Genomic DNA, 20,188 nt, shown 5'->3' with positions numbered 1-20,188 from the left:
GGCTGGCCTGGGAACGCCTCGGGATCCCCCGCAGAGTTGGCAAATGTGGCTGGGGAGAGGGAAGTCTGGGCTTCCCTGCTTAGGCTGCTGCCCCCACGACCCGACCCCGGATAAGCGGCAGAAGATGGATGGATGGATGGATGGATTGGTAGTTTAAACCAACTAAGTCCAGCTGAAGATAGATTTACTCAGTGCTGTTAAAACCCCAGTTAAACCTGAATACACAGCAACACTTGGTCACGTCTGACCAAATTGATCCATGGAGCCATGTTTTATACATCAGTGAGAGAACTTTTTTTTGTCTTAAAACCCTCTAACCTTACTTAAAATTCCAGTATCTCATACCTGCCGAAATCTTTTTCCTGCCTGGGAGCTATTTTCATTATTATTTTTTCTCTTTTCTTAAACGTTAATCTCACACCTGCCAAATATCTAATTCCTAAATTCCTCATTTTCCTTCTCTCTAACTTGGCCAGGGAGCTCAGCAGTTACTGGTTATAACAACTTCAACAAAAACAAGTTCCTTAAATGAGCTTTTCTTCATTTTTTCCCAAAACACCATTCATCTTTGTGTGAAACTTCAATGCAACACTCAGCTTAAGATGGCACTGTGATTCCTTAAATATTAGGTTTAAGTTTACCATCCTCCTCTCCCATGAGTGGGAGAAGGCCAGTTAAGGACAGGAATACAACAGTCTGGACTGTTTAGATTTATTAATGTGTAATAAATTTCCAAATTAAAACTTCGTGTCTTCCCAATGGGCCAATTTAAATTTGCACAGCGATTCTCCACTGCCAGTGCCCTCTCCAATCAGCAGTGTCAATTCCATTTATCAAGATTTTTCATATGAAATACATACATACTCCAGCATTATGAATCCAAATCTTTAGCCTACCTGTTAAGGTGACCGCAGAGATTCAGTAAGGTTTAGTAGATGCCTGAAGCTTCTTGGTATGCCTGGCGCTGGCTCGCCATATGCTGTAGATCAGAGACTCGGGGACTGAGAGTAAAGAAAGCTTCTTTTATTATCCAGACAAACTGACAAAATTTGGTGTGCACACAAGGAAAGCTCCTCATAGCAGTCTCGCACAACTTTTATAGGTTCATTCTTGCAGCAATACTTCCTTACATGGGAAATCATGTCTTATCTTACACAGATTGCTAATTATACACTGTCCAAGTTAGACAACAACCACCTGTTGTTTACCAGGTTAGAATTTAGCTATGACCTTGAATCACTCTAATGCCCACACTGTCAGAAATCTGGGCGGGATATTAGACAGTTCTTTTAAAGTGGACGGAGAGATCTGTGCACTTGTCAAAACAAGCTTTTCTAACAAAGAGTGATTGCCACGGTGAAGCCTTGTCAACCTTTTAAGTACTTGTTTTTAAATCTGCTATATAAATAAACTTGACTTGACGTTAACGTTTCTACCCACGTCATTTACATCCCCACCTGCATCATTTATACCTCCAATTGCAGCATGCATGCTTCACAAAAAAGTCACAGGAGATGTGAAGTATTGTCAATGTGCTACAGGGCTAAGAACCATTGGTGTGATCACCAAACTGGATCTGATGGATGAAGGGACCGATGCCAGAGACATCCTGGAGAACAAGCTGCTCCCTCTACGCAGAGGTATGACATCATACAAACTACCAATACCTGATTAGTGAAGTGACAATGGCAGATATATCTTCCATTTTACTGTGGGACTGTGGGACCCAGGTAGACACCAGAGTACGCAAGTCCACTAAACAGAGTGCAGATGGAGACAGAACGGAGTGCAAGTGTTCACTTTGAGACATAACAGAATTAGGTACAGATGGAAATCCAGATGTGCAAGTGGAGACAAAACAAAGTCCTGATATCTGCCGGGTGACCAACAGAGTCCTGGAATGTACCGAGAGATAGAACACAGTTAAGATGAACACTTAACATGTTACTGTTGTCAGGTTACATCGGCGTAGTGAACCGCAGTCAGAAAGACATTGATGGAAAGAAAGACATCACAGCAGCGATGCAGGCAGAGCGGAAGTTCTTCTTGTCACATCCTTCATACCGTCACCTGGCTGACCGCATGGGTACAGCTTACCTGCAGAAAATCCTTAACCAGGTAATCACACATCATTTGTCCTGAGGTCAGTATAATGTTAACAGTTTACACCTGGTGTCATAGTAAACCTCTCTCCACCGTCTGCACATTCACTTTTTACCTCTGAATATTCTCAGTTTGCTGCCACACATACATATGGACCATGTCAACCATTAAAACCATCTACTGGGCTAAGTACAACTAGCTGCACTTCAGTTCTAACAATGCAGCATCTCTCTGTTACCACCCTAGCAACTGACCAACCACATCCGGGACACATTGCCGGGCTTACGCAGCAAATTGCAGAGCCAGCTGCTGTCCATCGAGAAGGAGGTGGAGGAGTACAAGAATTTCAGACCAGATGATCCGAGCCGCAAGACCAAAGCCCTGCTACAGTCAGTACCCTTTCACAGCACAGTACTATCAGTACACAGGGCTTAAAGTATTTCAACTCTGACATTCAGAGTTTTTTGTCGTGAGGAAAAAAGAAAGATAATTTAATTAAATTCAGTTCAATTCAATTCAGCTTTATTTGTATAGCGCCACTTCACAACAGTGTTGTCACAGGGCACTTTACACTTAATTTAATAACTTGATAATGTGTGTGCTAATATGGGCTAATGTCAAATTAGGATTTGTTGGTTTAAGTTGTCGGTTGGACATCCAACTGACTACAAAGAATAAAGCCTCTAAATGATGAAAATGCAAGTAATGGTGATTTTATGGGAAAACGTGGCATCCAGGACATTCAACCAGGTCCTGCTGAATAAGTACAAGTTGTAGTATATCCAAGTCAACCATGTCTCACGTACCTGCTCTTTCTATATTTATAATAGGATGCGTTGTGTCAAAACAATTGGCTACAAAATGCTGCAGCTTTCCTCTTCCTAGATAAATGTGCATTTTCCACTGTCATTTATTAAGTGAAACCCTGTCTCAACGGCTTGGTGCTGGTGCTGCCAGTAATGAGAGAATGTAAATGTTTCAATGTGGTCCAAACTAGACCAGTCTTTTACTGGTAAAATGACTGGGATCCACTTTGGCTTTCTGTCACGGGGTTCTGCGTTCCCAGTGAATAATGGCAACGTCAAGGTTTGGATGAGGTGATTTATTTTCGTCCTGCTCAGTGTACAATATACAACGTGTCCCCGCCAACTGTTTACAATATTTACAATACCTCACCAGTCGTTCACTTATTGCCAGCTCTGCAATTTACCGTCCCAACTCTCCTCTCCCTCTAGCTCAGAATGAGCATCTCATGAACACCGAGCTCCGCCTTTCACAGGAAGCCTACCAATTAGTATAGAAAATACATTTTTTCTTAAATCCCATTTGTTCTTCTTCACACATATACATGCAGTAACATTCCCTTACATACATACATTTTCACAACCCCGACATTGTAATGATCCCCAAAGAATAAACAGCATGACACTCTGCTGTGCAGTGTTTCAATGTGTCACCCAACGATGACGTCACCGCTGCATTGCGACATCGATTCTTGTCTTAAGCGCCGCGCTTAAGATGCCTCGGGTTTCCCCAAACTCCCGTCAGAAGCATGGGAACCCCTTCCTACTGTCGTCAGTCTCACCGATACGTGTGCACCCCTAATGTCTGCTACGCTTGGTGAACTGAGGAAAATGCGGCTGCTGAACTACCGTGGGTGTGTTGCTGGTAGCGTGCTGGTGCAGAAACAACCCTCAGGTAAGCAAATCGGTGTGTGTGTGTGTGTGTGCGGGTTTGACGCGGGTCGGCAGTGAGCGTGACAAGGCCGCTTTGTCACACTTTCATTTACTGATTTCCTGCCTGAACGGTCCACTCTGATCTAGATTGACGTTGTTTCCAAGCATCAAGTGGCACAAATAGAACAGATGTGTGTTTTAGAGAAGCGTAAAGTTACTGTGCTTCTGTGACGCTTCAGAAAACGCACCGTAGCACACCTGGTGGAACCACTTCCTTTCACTAGTGTTGCCGTGATCAGCACAGACGTAGTGGGGGAACTTGAATCTGTTTTTGTTTCATCTTTATGACTTGCTTTTTATCTTGTAAAGCCTGTGGCATTAAAAGTGCCTGAGAAATACAGTTTGTTTTTATTTGATTTCATTAAAACAACCTGATCTGCACATGTGTAGTAGAAGCAAGTGGACCTGCCCAATTCAAACTTCTGATCGGGCCATCTCATCTTGAAAAGAACATTGAGGTAAGTTTTTCAACAAAAAATTACTTGTGACTTTTTTTCCATTTCTTACATTAGCTAATATTTCATAGATGAATGATAAACTGAAGTTATTTTAACCAATGTTGGTGTTTTCATGCTTCCAACATATGCATGATGAAATATTTAAATGGTTAAATATTAAGGAATATTACTAATTTATTTTATATTACTGGCACTTTAACTTAAAAACTGAAAAATTTTATATTTAGACATTTTAAAACATAAAAGGTATACCTTTTTGTTTATGAAGTTGTCCATCTTGTTTCAGTCCTACACCATCACATCACTGAGCTGATGGATGAAAGACACCTTGTGCTCCTCCACCTTTTGGACGAAGAGGCAAATGAGATAAAACGAGCCTAGTCAGGGTACAGGATATAGTTGCATGTTGTCGGACTGGTAGTGCTCAATCAACTGTTAGCTGACTTTCAGCTTCACAACATGCTTCCTTCTGGGACCATGTCCATGCAGTCCAGCATGTTGCAGTATGCAGCCTGTGGTAGAATAACCAACAGATCCACTTACTACTTCTTCAGTGCAGCAGTGCTGGCATTACTGGTGTGTGTTTTTTAAAGCCAATGACTGGATATGAGGCAGAGCATGAGGGCTCAGCTTTAGTCGATCCTGAGGAGGCGGATTCTGACAAGAACCTGTCTTGGAAAACTGCAGTATGACCCTGGGCACGGTGCTGTAGCTCAGTTTGGGGGGGGTTACCAGTTTTCTCATAGCCTAGTGTTTTGTGGAAAAGTTCAGGTTCGCTGGAGGTCGGCACACAGAAATCACACACACACCGCTATGATGCTAGAATAAATGTATCTGTTTATTCCCTGCAACGCATAGCAAAATACATCAGTTCAGAGTTGATCTTAAGCACGCAGTTACAATAGTGCAGTCTCTTACCGATGACACCTGGACTGGAGAGCCGACAGTCCCCGGTCAGAGCAGCTCCAACTCGGCTGGACGTCCGTACGACTCTGCCGGGGGGAGAAGTCTTCTCCTTTTTAAACTCTGTTCGTGGGAGGAAGGAGGGCTTCTCAGGCAACAGCCTTTCCCACGCTGGTTTCCAAAACATTTTGGAAACCCGGATGGCTACTCCCCGGTGGAGGGTCATCTTGCCCCAGCAGTGTCAAAACAAGGTAGATAGGTATGCTTTCCCACACGAACATGGTGATACAACCGAATTCAGCGGCATGAGAAAACCAGCGGCCACCACTTCCCAGTGTGTCGCTAAACACCAACATAAAGCAAGGTGCGTAAGCACACGAACATGGTTACAATACAGCCATGAGAAACCTTAAGCCAAAAAAAACATGGTGAGGCCAGGAGAGAACAAATCCACCCAAAGACTCTAAACCCTAAAACACCTGCGTGAGTGAAGCGTTACCTGTGGGACTGTGTTGCTTATGTGTATGAGGACTGTGCTGAATGCTGTTGTTTTTATTTATTACTAGTCTTATTACTGGTTATGATACTGTTATTGATGGAAATGTTTTGAAAATGGGGTTTTGAAAGTTTACAAGTAAGCTATTCTGTAAGTAAGTAAGTATTCTGAGCTAGTAGCTCTGAGTTGGCTGTGCTTCACCCCAAGTTCATATTAATTAAATTGTAAAGTACTCTTTACTTCTTTCTTAGTTACAGTAATTGAGTTGTTATTTATAGTGTAATTTGTGATCAGTAGCAGAGGTGCATGAAATAGAAGTAGAAGTAAAGTAGAAGTCTTGTCATGGTTTTGGATCTATCGATGCATTTAGAACAAATGTTTTCACTAACAGGCTCATCTACCTTGCAGTGGAGCTGACCTAAGTAAATTCATCTGGTTTAGTGACTGGTTGGAAAGAGCTGCCAGACAGGACTTCTACTTTACACATCTCTGATCAGTAGTAGAAATCGTAATACTCATTACATAAGCACTTACTATTTTCAATACAAGTCTTTTCCATTGCTTTTTTCAAGTAAGGTCAACTAATCAGATTTTACAGTGTATCATACGTTTCTGTGATGAAAGTCATTTGGGCAGCCTATAGACCAGGGGTAGGCAACTCAGGTCCTCCAGTGCCACAGTCCTGCAAATGTTAGGAGTTTCCCTGCTGCAACACACCTGATTCATATCAATGGCCAATCAGCAGACTTGTGCAGTTTGATGTCAAGCTCTGCTCAAGTTTGCTAGTTAGATCCTATGTGTGCCAGGTGTGTTGCAGCAGAGAAACTCCTAACATTTGCAGGACTGTGGCACTAGAGGACCGGAGTTACCTACCCCTGCTATAGACTATAAGCAGATTTATTGAGAATGGGTGCCCAAGCACTCAAATATGAGGCTATTGACATCTTTAGAGAAGTTAAAGGTTGGTGCAATGTGAGATGACCACCTCCATGGTGCCTTCTTCGTCTAAGTGAATCCACTAGGACAAGCTTTATTTAGTTATGTGCTCGTCAGGCTTTTGCCAGGCCTTAGTAGGGGACATTAGATCAATTTCAGAGTACAAGATGTGGTTATGAACAAGAGCCACTTTATTTGCAATCAAATAGGTGTTAAATAGTTACACTTTGATGCTGTTATGGGTCGTAGAATTTTGGAGGTAAAACCTGAGAAACCTGAAATCCACTCTGAGTTTTTTGCCCCGCTTTCTTCATTTTTGTGCCAATGTAGCATCATTTGCTATAGTTCTGGCAGTGTTCTGATGATGGGTCCACAGTGCGATAGGGAGAGACAACAATAAGAATGATGGAATGGAGCTCCTACTTGTGGAGTAAACAAATCCAGGGCTAGAACCTCTGTAGACACAAGGCCGCCAGAGAACTCCTAGCTGTTTCACGGCAGTAGTGTCCAGTGACATCAAACTGATTTTGAAAGCAAGGTGCTGCGTCATCGATTAGGGAGTGGGAGCCGCAAAGCATTATTGGCCAAAACCCCTGTTGGCATCTACTGTAATGTAAACAATAGTTTATTTCATTAATTCATAGTGAGGTCGGACAGGGAGTGCTGCAACAGAAAACATTCTGAAATGCCAGAAATGAAAATAGATATACAGGGACACACTGACTAATGAGGCCAGACAACACATTCTCCAGAAATTTGTACCTAGAAATTTAATTTGATCAAATTTGGTTTTATTTGTGTGGCACCACGTTACAACAATGCCGTCTTAGGGCACCTTACAGACACATCAATTCAAGCCAATTCATAATTAATACCCTAGCTAAAAGGAATCATCTGATTGCATATAAAATAGACTTGGATCCAGTCCCCCATCCTGAGCTGCATGAGGCAACAGTGGGAAGGAAAACTTCCATCAGAACCCAGTCATAACAACAGTCATGATTTTCCAGGACAAGCTGGGACCGGACCCTGTTTATTAGAAGTAATACCTGGACTTTTACAGGTAACGGAAGGAGAAATGTAGCTCTGTTAAAACATGGAGAGCTGTTTTCTAAAAGGCATGTAATTAAAGCTAACTTCCCCTGTTAGCCACAGCATGCCTATAAATACAGGACAAACAACTCTAAACCCATCAGCTTAGTTTTATTAAACGTTAGGTGTTTAGGAGGCAAAATATTTTAATTAATGACTTTATTACTAAGTAAAGCTGTAATTCTATATTAACTGAAACTTGGTTAGACCAAAATAACTACAGCTGTTTTTATCGAGTCATTTCCTCCTAACTTTGGTTTTATCAGTGTGGTCAGAGCAAACAGGAGAAGAGGGGGGGTTTGCAGTTTTATTCCATGAATCATTTCAGTGTAAGCAGTTATCTCTCGTAATTTTTCCTTCTTTTGAATACGTGGCTCCACAGCTGAAGGTCTTTGTAAACATTTATAGGCCCCCTGGATGTTGTGCAGTATTCTGTGATGATTTCAGCCATGCTAACATCTCCATGCTCCCACTGGTGAAGATCCTATGGAAATACAACCTTAGGTACCATAGCTATGCAGATGACACACAGATTTATATTACAATGTCACCAGGAGACTGAGCACCTGTAAAGGATCTTGGTAAATGCATTGAGGAGACAGATGACTGAATATACCCAAACTTTATTCAGCTAAACAAAAACAAAACTGAGGTGATTGTCTTTGGAGCCAAAGAGAAACAACTACAGGACACCACAGAGCTCAATTCTATACATGTAAAAACCACCAACCAGGCCACAAATCTTGGTGTAGAGGTGGACTTAAATATGCATTTTGAAAACCGCATTAAGGGAACAACAAAGTCAGCATACTATCACCTTAAGAATTTAGCAAGGATAAAAAAAATCTGATGTCTCAGCAGAACCTGGAAAAACTAGTATAGGCTTTCATCCTTAATTGGCTTGATTACTGTAACAGTGTTTTTATGGGTCTTCCTAAAAAACAGACACCTGCAGCTAATTCAGAACTGTGCTGCTCCTCTCTAAAACCAAGAAAGTGGACCACATCAGTCCAGTTCTGAAGGTGTTACTCTGGCTGCCTGTCCATCAGAGGATAGACTAAAGTTCTGCTGCTGGTCTATAAAGTTCTGAATGGTTCAGGACCAAAGTACATCAAAGTTCTCCTGTCCCATTATGAACTAAGAAGACCCCTCAGGTCATCTGGATCAGGTTTTTTGATCAGTTTGTAGAGTCAAAATGAGACATGGAGAAGCTGCAATCAGCTTCAGTGCTCCACATGTCTGGAAGAAACTCCCAGAAAGAATCAAATCAGCTGAAACACTCAGTTTATTTAAATTCAGGTTAAAGACCCTCCTTCTCTCAGTTGGATTTCAGTAGTTTTTATTCAAAGCTATTTTAAGTTTATTTTAAGTCCAATTCTGCATGTTTCTTTATAGTTTGAATGGACAATGATTTTAACAGTCTTTATTTAATATTATTTCCTTTTCCTTGCTCTCATTCATTCATTTTCTTTACTGTTTAATCCTTTTCAGTGTCGGTCGTGGGGTAGCTGGAACCTATCCCAGCAGTCTTTGGGCGAAAGGCAGGGTACATCCTGGACATCTCGCCAGTCCATCGCAGGGACACACAGAGAAAAACAACCACTCACACTCACTCCTATGGACAATTTAAAGTAACCAGTTGGCCTGACATGCATGTCTTTGGACAGAGAACCCGGAGAGAACCCACACATACACAGGAAGAACATGCAAACTCCACACAGAAAGGCCACTGTCCAAACCTTGCCCTAGCCAAGGATCGAACCAGCGACCTTGCTGTAAGGCCAGAGTGCAAATCACTATGCGACTGTGCAGCCCTCCTTGCTTTCTTGACTTAATATTAAATTATACTTATTTTTTGTTTTACTGTCTTTGTAAAGCCCTTTGAATACCATGTTGTTGACTTGTGCTATATAAATAAACTTGCAAACTTGCTTGAAAGTGTAGTTGATTTTCAGTTCTTTTTTAACAGAAACATATACAAAGTGGGATAGACTAACAAACTGGTCAAACCCTAAGCCTATATCTTAAAGATGGCGCTGTGCCAACTGCTGCATGTTCCAGTAGGTCTGCCCCGCTTTTACTTTCTCTGATTGATTTTTCTTTTTTTTTTTAGGTGCAATTTCTCTTCTTTTTTTCTTAAAGTGGTGAGTACCGGGGGCGACCCGGCACATGGGAAGCCTACTTTTAATACTTTTTTTTTTTTCATTGGATTTCTGCCTTTTCTGAGACTCTTCCAAACTTTGGCAGGGGATGTGTTTGAAGCCAGCTACGGTTTCAGCAACGGCTCCATAGTTTACACCAGGGATCAGCTGTTACCTCTGTGCCGCTCTAATCTTCTCCTCTCTTCCAAAGGAGTGAAAATTACTCCAGTTTTCATTTCAATTTTCTTTTATGTGAGGTGCAAAAACACCTGACAATAAAGCTATAAAAAACATTTTTTGGAGTCTTAATTATTATCAAAACAAAAAACAGTCACAGTACTATCAGATCATAGGCATACTAAATGCTACTGGAAGTTACCATAGAGGCCACCATGCTGGCAATGACCCAGCACAATTATGTGAAATTCCCATTTCCCATACCGTAGTATCAGAAGTTGCTGTCAAGGCTATCTGTTACCCAGGTGGATAAGCACAATGTGTAACAAGGAAATTTCTGTATACCACCTAATGACTTGGGATAGAGTCCAGGTTATAGGTTGCTGGTGTGGACTAGTTTGGGCAGAAAAGGTCACATGGCATCAACCAGACAATTCTGTGAGGCTAGTATGCCAGCAGCAGTTCATAAGATGAAAGTCCCCAGATGCTCCATTTTCTCAGACAGCCAGACAGAGAAGAAAGGAGACTGGCGTGCTGACGTTGCGGTAACATATTGTGTCATTTCCTGTTTTCCTTAGCGTGTGTCGCTGGATATTGTTACAAGTCGTTGGCTCCTTTAACCTCTTTCTAACTTCTATCTATTGTTAACCAACCACTCACTTTAGCGCACAATATCTTCCCAAACCACTGTTCTATATATTGCATTTATTTTTGGGATCTTTGGCTTTCTGTTTACTGACTTAAACAGCTCAAGCACTCGGTTTTAGCATGGCTGCTAGCTCTCTTCCCACACCCCGGTCCCCTGCCTTTTCTTGCTCGGTGTGTCTGATGTTTAGCTACTCCTCCGCCTCCTTTAGTGATAACGGTAGGTGTATTAAGTGTAGCAGCTTGGCAGCTTTGGAGGCGAGGCTCTGTGAGTTAGAAGCCCAGCTCCGCACTCAGTTAGGGAAGCAGTTAGTCAGCAAGCCCCCATTAGCCAGTGCGGAGCTACCAGCCAGGGCAGCTAGCCCACCTAGCGGTCCCTCAGCAGTTCCCGCGCAGCCGGGAGCCGAGGCGGGCTGGACGACGGTCAGGCGGAAGCGTAGCCCCAAACCAAAACCCACTGGCCACCACCGACCTGTTCACGTTTCTAACAGATTTTCCCCGCTCGGCGACACACCCACTGAGGCAGAAACCCTGATTATAGGTAGTTCCATAGTCAGAAACGTGGCTCTAGAGACACCGGGGACCATAGTCAAATGCATTCCTGGGGCCAGAGCGGGCCACGTCGAATCGTATCTGAAACTGCTGGCTAAGGCTAAACGTGAATACCGTAAGATTGTAATTCACGTCGGCGGTAACGACACCCGGTTACGCCAATCGGAGGTCACTAAAATGAATGTTGCTTCGGTGTGTAACTTTGCCAAGAGCATGTCGGACTCCGTAGTTTTCTCTGGTCCCTTGCCAAATTTAATCAGCGATGACATGTTTAGCCGCATGTCATCCTTCAACCGCTGGTTGTCTAGGTGGTGTCCCGATAACAACGTGGGTTTTATAGATAATTGGAGCGCTTTTTGGGGAAAGCCTGGTCTTATTAGGAGAGATGGCATCCATCCCACGTTGGATGGAGCCGCTCTCTTATCTAGCAATATGGACTCTTTTATTAGTCAGCTAAATTGACAACTCAGGGTTGGGACCAGGAGGCAGAATTGTAGTCCTGCACACTTTTCTGCAGCTTCCCACCTGCCGCCGCCCACCCAAAACCCCATTCCGACCTTATACAACTTCCCAGCAGTAAGAATTAAACAACACAAAAACACTTCTGGGGTTAATCATGAAAACCTCATAAAAATAAAAACAATGGATCTAATAAAATCTGAAAATAAGACAATAAAGTGTGGCCTACTGAATATCAGATCCCTCCCAAATAAGTCTTTATTAGTCCATGACTTGATAGGTGATCACCACATTGATTTATTCTGTCTTACGGAAACCTGGTTACAGCAAGAGGATTATGTTAGCATTAATGAAGCTACGCCAGCTAACTATTTAAACTTTCACATTCCTAGAACTACAGGCAGAGGAGGAGGTGTTGCAGCTATTTTTCAGTCAGAATTATTAATTAATCCTAAGCACAAAACTAACTATAAATCCTTTGAATTCCTGACATTAAATTTATCTCATCCAAAATGGAATTCAGAGAAACCGCTCCTTTTAGCATTAGTGTATCGCCCACCTGGACCTTACTCCGAGTTTCTGACCGAATTCTCTGATCTCTTGTCTGAGTTAGTGCTGACTACTGATAAGGTCATTGTACTAGGTGATTTTAATATTCATGTTGACCATGAAAATGATAGTTTAAACATTTCCTTTAGCTCTATTCTAAACTCAATTGGGTTTTCACAAAATGTCAATGGAGCCACTCACTCTCATGGCCACACTCTTGATCTTGTTCTAACATCTGGTATTGAGACTGATAAGCTCAAAGTATTTCCTCAAAACCCTGTCTTGTCCGATCACTTCTTATTAACCTTTGAATTCACTTTATTTGATTACTCACTGACCAAAAATAAATTCTACTATAGCAGATGTTTATCAGACAATAATATTACAAAATTTAAACAATCAATTGAATCAATTTTTTCCCCTCTACCATGTGTTAGCATGACTGAGAGTCCCCCTTTAAGCTTTACTCCTGCTCAGATTGATCAACATGCTGATACTATAACAGCTTCAATGCGTACAACCTTGGATAATGTTGCTCCCCTACAGAAGAAGAAATTAGGTAAGATTATGAAGGCTCCCTGGTTTAATTCCCAGCTTCGAGCTCTAAAACAGGCATCAAGGCGTTTGAAAAACAGATGGCGTTCATCAGGACTAGAGGAGTCTCACTTAACCTGGAAAGAAAGTTTAATCGTATACAAAAAAGCCTTACGTACGGCAAGAACAGCTTATTATTCATCATTGATAGAGGAAAACAAAAACAACCCTCGGTTTCTTTTCAGCACTGTAGCTAGGCTTACTAGGAGCCGGAGCGCTGTGGAGCCATGTATTCCTTTCTCACTTAGCTGTGATGATTTCATGTATTTTTTCAGGAATAAAATTGACACTATTAGAGATCAAATTGACAATACTCTTCCTTCTACCTATAATGTTGAGCCTGTTGTGGTCTCCGAAGCATCCTTAGAACCAGGATCTGACTTGTGTCTAAATAGTTTCTGTCCTGTCCAACCCTCTGAATTAACTAAAATAATAGCTTCATCTAAACCATCCACCTGTATCTTAAACCCTCTCCTAACGAGCCTCTTTAAGGACATTTTCCCTTTAATTAATACATCACTACTAAATCTTATCAATATGTCTTTAGTGACAGGATATGTACCACAATCATTTAAAACTGCTGTAATCAAGCCTTTACTTAAAAAGCAATCTCTGGATCCAGAGGTGATAGCAAATTATAGACCTATATCTAACCTCCCGTTTATGTCCAAAATTCTGGAGAAAATAGTTTCAGCTCAGCTACATGCCCACCTGAGCAGAAATAATTTATGCGAGGAGTTTCAGTCAGAATTTAGAGCTCATCATAGCACTGAGACAGCATTGGTGAAAGTTACTAATGACCTTCTTATGGCCTCAGACAAAGGACTTGTGTCCGTACTTATCTTGCTTGATCTTAGTGCTGCATTTGATACAGTCGATCATAACATTCTGTTACAAAGACTAGAACAGGTGGTTGGAATTACAGGTACAGCGTTAAGCTGGTTTAAATCATATTTATCTGATAAACTTCAGTTTGTTCATGTAAATGACAAGTCCTCCTCCCAAACTACAGTAAGTCATGGAGTTCCTCAAGGTTCTGTACTTGGACCAATACTCTTCACGCTATATATGCTCCCTTTAGGCAAAATTATTAGACAGCATGGAATAAACTTTCATTGTTATGCAGATGATACTCAGATATACTTATCCTTTAAACCAGATGAAACAAATCAGCCCAATAGGCTACAAAATTGTCTCATAGACATAAAGACTTGGATGTCTAGAAATTTTCTCCTCTTAAACTCAGATAAGACTGAAGTAATTCTCGTTGGATCTGAAAAACTCAGAGCTAAATTTTCCAGTTTTGTAATGAACCTGGATGGCATTACTTTAGCTTCCAGTGCTACAGTGAGAAACCTTGGAGTAATATTTGACCCTGACCTGTCCTTTGGCCCACATATTAAGCAGGTTAGCATCCCTTAGTTATGCTGCTATAGGTTTCGACTGCTGAGGGACATTTCCTGATACACTGAGATTCTTTCTCTTTATCTCCCCCCCCACCCCCCACCCCCCAAAAGTTGTTCAGGGAGCATGGGACATTATTTTTACATGTGGAGTGGCCACCACAGAGTCCAGACTTGAGTCTCATTGGAATGTGCTGGAGAAACACATCACTGCAAGATATTTATAAAAGAAAATTAAATGGAAATAATTCTTCCAGGTTTTGTTTTTGCCTTTACTTTTTGCTAAACTGCCCAGCCTCTGTGTATGTGTGTCAGGATGGTGCAGCAGTTTGCTGTGGACTTTGAGAAGCGGATCGAAGGTTCTGGAGACCAGGTGGACACCTATGAGCTGTCGGGAGGAGCAAAGATTAACCGAATCTTCCACGAGCGTTTCCCCTTTGAATTGGTGAAGGTAAGAGCTAGGTTCAGGTGTTGTCATTGTGATGTGCTGTCTTGCAGCAAGTTGACATTCATTCATTCATTCATTCATTCATTCATTCATGTCTATGATCTGTTTCACCTGCAGCTGGAGAGTGACGAGAAGACACTTCGTAAAGAGATCAGTTATGCCATCAAAAACATCCATGGAATCAGGTCAGTTTCACTCTGGGTGGTTGTGTACATGTGTGTGTACAAGTCATTATTTATGAATTACTTGAGCATCCTCACCTGTGCATTGTGCCCAGGACGGGTCTGTTCACACCTGACATGGCCTTTGAGACGATTGTGAAGCGGCAGATTGCTCAGATCAAAGAACCGTGTCAGAAGTGTGTGGATATGGTGATCAGTGAGCTTGTCAACACTGTGAGGCAGTGTACTCAGAAGGTACTTTACATGCTATACAGCACTCTAAAAATGACCTTAATTGTGTTAGAAATTTGATCTTTATACGGGTTCCTCTTTCCTGCTTGCCTCCTTTTGTCCTTTCATAAATCTTCCTTTTCTTGTTCCATGCGTCCTCCTATTTTCCACCCTCTACTTGTTTCTGTGGGCACTAAGTTGGCCCAGTATCCCATGCTCCGAGAGGAAATGGAGAGAATTGTGACTCAGCACATCAGAGACCGAGAGAGTCGTTCCAAAGACCAGGTGGGTCACGTGATGCTGCATCTGACTATATCCTCAGATGGATCATGATTCATGTTTTATCAGGATAAACTCTGATGATCTGATGAAACTGACCAGTCTACTTGTTTGTTTTTCTCTACATCATTTACATGTCTTATTCGCTACCTGTTTATCTATTCTCTGTCCATTTGTATATCCGTCTACCTGTGTGTGTGTCTATGCAGGTGATGCTGCTGGTTGATATTGAGTTAGCCTACATAAACACCAACCATGAAGACTTTATTGGCTTTGCAAAGTAAGGACATTTTAAATAAACTCGATTATCTATTAAAACAGAAAGAAAACAGATCCAGAACTTTTTTTTAACTTAAATTCACACCTGTGTCTCAGGTACAGTGTACAATGTACAATGTACAATGTGTCTGAGTCACATTGAACAGTGAACAGTGTTGTCCCCGTGTGTGTTTCAGCGCGCAGCAGAAAAGCAGTCAGATGAGCAAGAAGAAGGCTGCAGGAAACCAGGTGAGTTCCTGCAGGTGATGTGGGAGATGTCTGAAGACACATGGATGAATGATGACTCATTCACGTATTGCACTCCTTTCATCTCTCCTCTGTCTCTCTCCATCCCTCTCTCTGCCTCTGTTGCTGTGGCAACCAGGACGAGATCATGGTGAGTGTGTGTTTCTGAGTGTTGACATCAGGGATCAAGTTTGTTTATGTTTTCATGTTCTAGATGGAGTTTAGGCTAGTTTTAGCTCAGTTTCTGTAAATGTTTTTGGTGGTTAGTTTAGGATTAGTTGTAGGTTTATGATGTTGTTCAAAGGAGTTTTATTTAGTTTGTGATTTATATTTCAAAGGGATGGAAATGATAACATGTCTCTGAAGGTTTTCCACCAAATCTTCTCCATTCCTAATTGCATAAAGACATACCAGAGGGACATGACAACACTGTAGCTTGGCTTGAGTCACGTTTTATGAGTTTCTGGACAATGTCAAGACCACAGAATGTGAAAACTTAGCACTGAAAAATCTGTGGGACAAGTATGGCTTCAAATAGTGCTATAAAAGTTGATGCTGATGGCTTCATGTACCATATTTCCTGGACTTTAATTCACTCCAGAGTACAAGTCTCATCAGTCAAAAAAGGTGTAAGAAGAGGAAAATAACAAAGTGCCCCTGGACTATAAGTTAAATTTATTTATAAAGTAATTTAATAAAAACTAAGAACAGACTTTAAACATGGACAGATACAGATTTCCAGCAGACATTATTACAGATTACATAGTAGGGCTGTGACGATATGCTTTGCCAAGATTTGATTCTGATTTTTGGGTGCCGATTAAATTTAAACTGTGATTCTCACAATTCTTTGATATTGCAGATTTTTGTTGATTAAAAAGAAAGATGTACAAAACTTTTATTTTTGTTTGTCATTTTTCTTGATTTCAGTCAGGAAAAAAACAACACAGTGGCCAGACCATCATTTTGCTGCTTTAATGCCCAAGAAAAGTAAAAAGATCAATAAAACATTTAAAATGTCAAAAACAGTTATAATGCTTTATTTTTATTTATTTGAAAAAAAAATTAAATTTGAAAAAAATATAAAATTGCAAAGCAAAAAATCCTGATATTTGATTTTTTTCGATTCGATTTTCCCACCCCATTACATAGGTATCCAGTATTATAGTGTAACACATGAACTAGAAAATTAGATGTTCCCACAGAACAGCAGTGTGAATGCTTTCATGTGAACAAACACTTGGACAGTTGTGAAAGCTGAGGTGTTCAAGAATCTAAATAGTCTGTCACTGTATATCACTGTATGGTGTTTATTATGTTCACACTCGTGTTTATTATGTTTAAACTGATGTTTAAATGTTGTGAAAATGCTTAAAATAGCTTTCATCTGTGGAATTCCCAACCAGAAGAGATCAGTAACATTAAATTTCTCCCTCTGTTTTAATCCACACTCAAAACAGTTTAAGATAACGTACTCTCTGTAATTACACTGTCCTGAGTTAACCTCTTGCACCCCAAAGGTCTTTCTAAGATTTTAGCTTTGAAATGACATATACAAAAAGAATTGCATATTTCTCTGTGATTCTAAATCCTACCTAAACATCTTGGTATCAAATTAAAGCTAAAACGCTGCTATTTAACGCTACTAAAACAATGCTACTATTTTAAAGTAACTGAAAATGGAACATGAGAAAATATTCCATTTTTCTCCTCACCTAAATACTTTTTGCATTTCATAATATATAAAAGCTTTAAAAATTGCTACTGTAGACAAAAACATCCAGAAAACCATTCCTCAACATATGGGCAGTACCTGTGCAAATTTTCATGCAGCACAACAAGTTACATGGATTTTAGTAAAGAGGTGGCCTGGTGTTTTTCAGTTCAGCACAGTCTGACACAGTTTGGCACCATGCGTGTGAAAATTAAGGTTTTTTTTTAGGTATTAAAAGGTAGAAATTATCCAATTTGATTTTCAAGGGTGAAACGTTTCTTGGTCAGTCTGTCTGAGTTTAAAAGGAGAAAATTCAGAGTCATCCAGGTCTTGATGTCTGTAAGAATATTTTTGTATTCTAACAAACCCTTTTATCAGGCTTCATGGAGAGGTAAATCTGAGTATCATCTGCATACCAATGACAGTTTCTACCATGGCACCTGATGATATTACCTAGGGAAGGCATGTATAATGTGAAAAGTATTGGCCCAAGTACGGAACCCTGAGGAACTCCATGACTTAGCCTGGTGTGTGAGGAAGACTCATCATTTACATTTACAAACTGAAATCTATCAGATAAATATGACTGGAACCAGTCTAATGCGGTCCCTTTAATCCCAATAACATGTTCCAGCCTCTGTAGCAGAATATTGTGATCAATAGTGTCGAATGCAGCACTGAGATCTAAAAGAATGAGTCCAGACAGAAGTCCTTTATCTGAGGCCATGAGAAGATCATCAGACTTTCACCAGTGCTGTCTCTGTGCTATGATGAGCTCTAAATCCTGACTGGAACTCTTCAGATTGTTTCTGCTCAGATAAAAACATAGTTGGGTTGAAATTGAGAATTTTAGACAAGAATGGGAGATTAGATATTGGTCTATAATTAGCTAAAACTCCTGGATCCAGAGTTGGTTTTTCAAGCAATGGTTTGATTAGGAAACATATTTCCTTGAATAATCTGGTTGGGATGGGGTCTAAAAGACAGGTTGAAGGTTTAGACGAAGCTATTATGTTGGTTAACTCGGAGAGCTGTACAGGCAAGAAACGGTCCAAATGACAATCAGCTTCTAAAGACGTCTCTAAGGCTGCTGCAGATGAAATAGCATTAGTAGTGTTAAGGTTATTACTGATTTCCTTCCTGATAGAAACTATTTTGTTTACAAAGAAACTCATAAAATCATCACAGCTGAGGTTCAAAGGAATACATGGCTCAACAGCACTATGGCTCTTAGTCAGTCTGATTACAGGGCTGAAGAGAAGCCTAGGATTGTTCTCGTTCTTCTGTATCAATGATGAATCATAAGCTGTTCTAGTGTTACACAGGGCTTTTTACACACTATTAAGGTATTTAACATATTTTGCATATCTGAAACATGGAATAACAAGGACAAAGGGATTAATTTAGAAAAGGATGGTAATGAATTCAGTTACATAAACAGACAAAACAAAAGAGGAGGAGGGGATGGCTGTGTATGTGGATTAAGCATTGGACTCTACGGTTGTGAAACACATGTCAATTGTTATAGATAATGTTCTTGAATGTTTATCAGTAGAAATTTGGATGAAGAAATCCAAAAATGTAATCATTAGCTGTTTATACAAAGCACCAGGCTCAAACATTGAATCCCTAGACTTATGGATGGAAAATACATTTTCAAAAAGTTGTTATAAAACTCTCTTCATCTCTGGAGACTTTAATATCCAAATAATCATACAATGAAGAACCTATCAGTACCACGTACAGTTTAAGTCTGTTTCCAAAAATACTGAGACTCAGCAGGATAACAGCTTATTGTGCAACATTAATTAATAATATATCAACAAATGACATCAGAAATTATACAATGAATGGACTATTAATTAACAATATTTGTGACCATTAACCCATTTTCACAGTTTATGAACACGGCTACAGGAAAGATAAGCAGAACATGGGACCATGAATGTGCTTAAGAATGACTTACTATCAAAAAACTGGGAAAATGTGGATAAAAATTATGTTGACAAGGCATGTGATGCATTCATGAAGGAATTTATAATATTATTTAATAGAAATTGTCCAGTTAAACTGTACAAACAAAAGAAATCATATGTACAGTGTCCTTGGCTCACTAAAGAAGTGACATGAAGGAATTTATAATATTATATAATAGAAATTGTCCAGTCCAAACTACAATCAAATCAAAGATCAAAATCAAAGATACTTTATTCATCCCCCAGGGGAAATTCAGAGTTCAAGCCAGCTCGTCCAAGGTCAGACATTCATGACAAAAGAGCAATACAGAACCGAGCTAAGCTCAGGCCATGCAGCTATTATACCGGCGCTGCCTTACAATAGATAAGAACAGAGATACAATAGGATCATAGGGGGTTGAGGGCAAAAAAGGTCATGTAACTCCAGCCCGCGCCAGGAAGACGCCTCATACACTGAAGCACCAACTAAAACAAGACACACAAAGTCCAGGATGGTGGTGAGCCATGTGGGAGGGGACCGGGGGTAGATGAGGAGGGGGACAGAGCATCTATGAACATGTTTTCATAGTTCTCGGGGGGGGGTTACATGAGCCCAAGGCCGCTGGGAAGCTGAATCCAGATATGATTGTTG

At 40.7% G+C, this 20,188-nt stretch overlaps 1 protein-coding gene across 4 annotated transcripts in view; it reads left to right on the top strand.

The window, feature by feature from the left end:
* The window catches only part of LOC306764855 (dynamin-1), a gene marked incomplete at both ends in the record, with an annotated part of 82,842 nt that overhangs the window by 43,161 nt on the left and 19,493 nt on the right, over positions 1 to 20,188 (top strand). For 3 of the 4 annotated variants that reach the window (XM_079252140.1, XM_079252142.1, XM_079252143.1), the window contains 10 exons: positions 1,542 to 1,640; positions 1,958 to 2,118; positions 2,350 to 2,492; positions 14,560 to 14,695; positions 14,810 to 14,877; positions 14,970 to 15,108; positions 15,283 to 15,369; positions 15,573 to 15,643; positions 15,819 to 15,870; positions 16,007 to 16,018. In XM_079252140.1, the coding sequence (XP_079108266.1) occupies positions 1,542 to 1,640; positions 1,958 to 2,118; positions 2,350 to 2,492; positions 14,560 to 14,695; positions 14,810 to 14,877; positions 14,970 to 15,108; positions 15,283 to 15,369; positions 15,573 to 15,643; positions 15,819 to 15,870; positions 16,007 to 16,018 (968 nt within the window). The remainder of the gene's footprint in view (positions 1 to 1,541; positions 1,641 to 1,957; positions 2,119 to 2,349; positions 2,493 to 14,559; positions 14,696 to 14,809; positions 14,878 to 14,969; positions 15,109 to 15,282; positions 15,370 to 15,572; positions 15,644 to 15,818; positions 15,871 to 16,006; positions 16,019 to 20,188) is intronic. The other variant, XM_079252141.1, reaches the window with a different exon arrangement.

This window comes from Telmatherina bonti (assembly GCF_933228915.1).
Source record: "Telmatherina bonti genome assembly, chromosome: 13".
In the NCBI taxonomy this organism is placed as follows: domain Eukaryota; kingdom Metazoa; phylum Chordata; class Actinopteri; order Atheriniformes; family Telmatherinidae; genus Telmatherina; species Telmatherina bonti.
The sequence above is the reverse complement of the archived record's forward strand: the minus strand, read 5'-3'. Positions and strand labels throughout refer to the sequence as shown.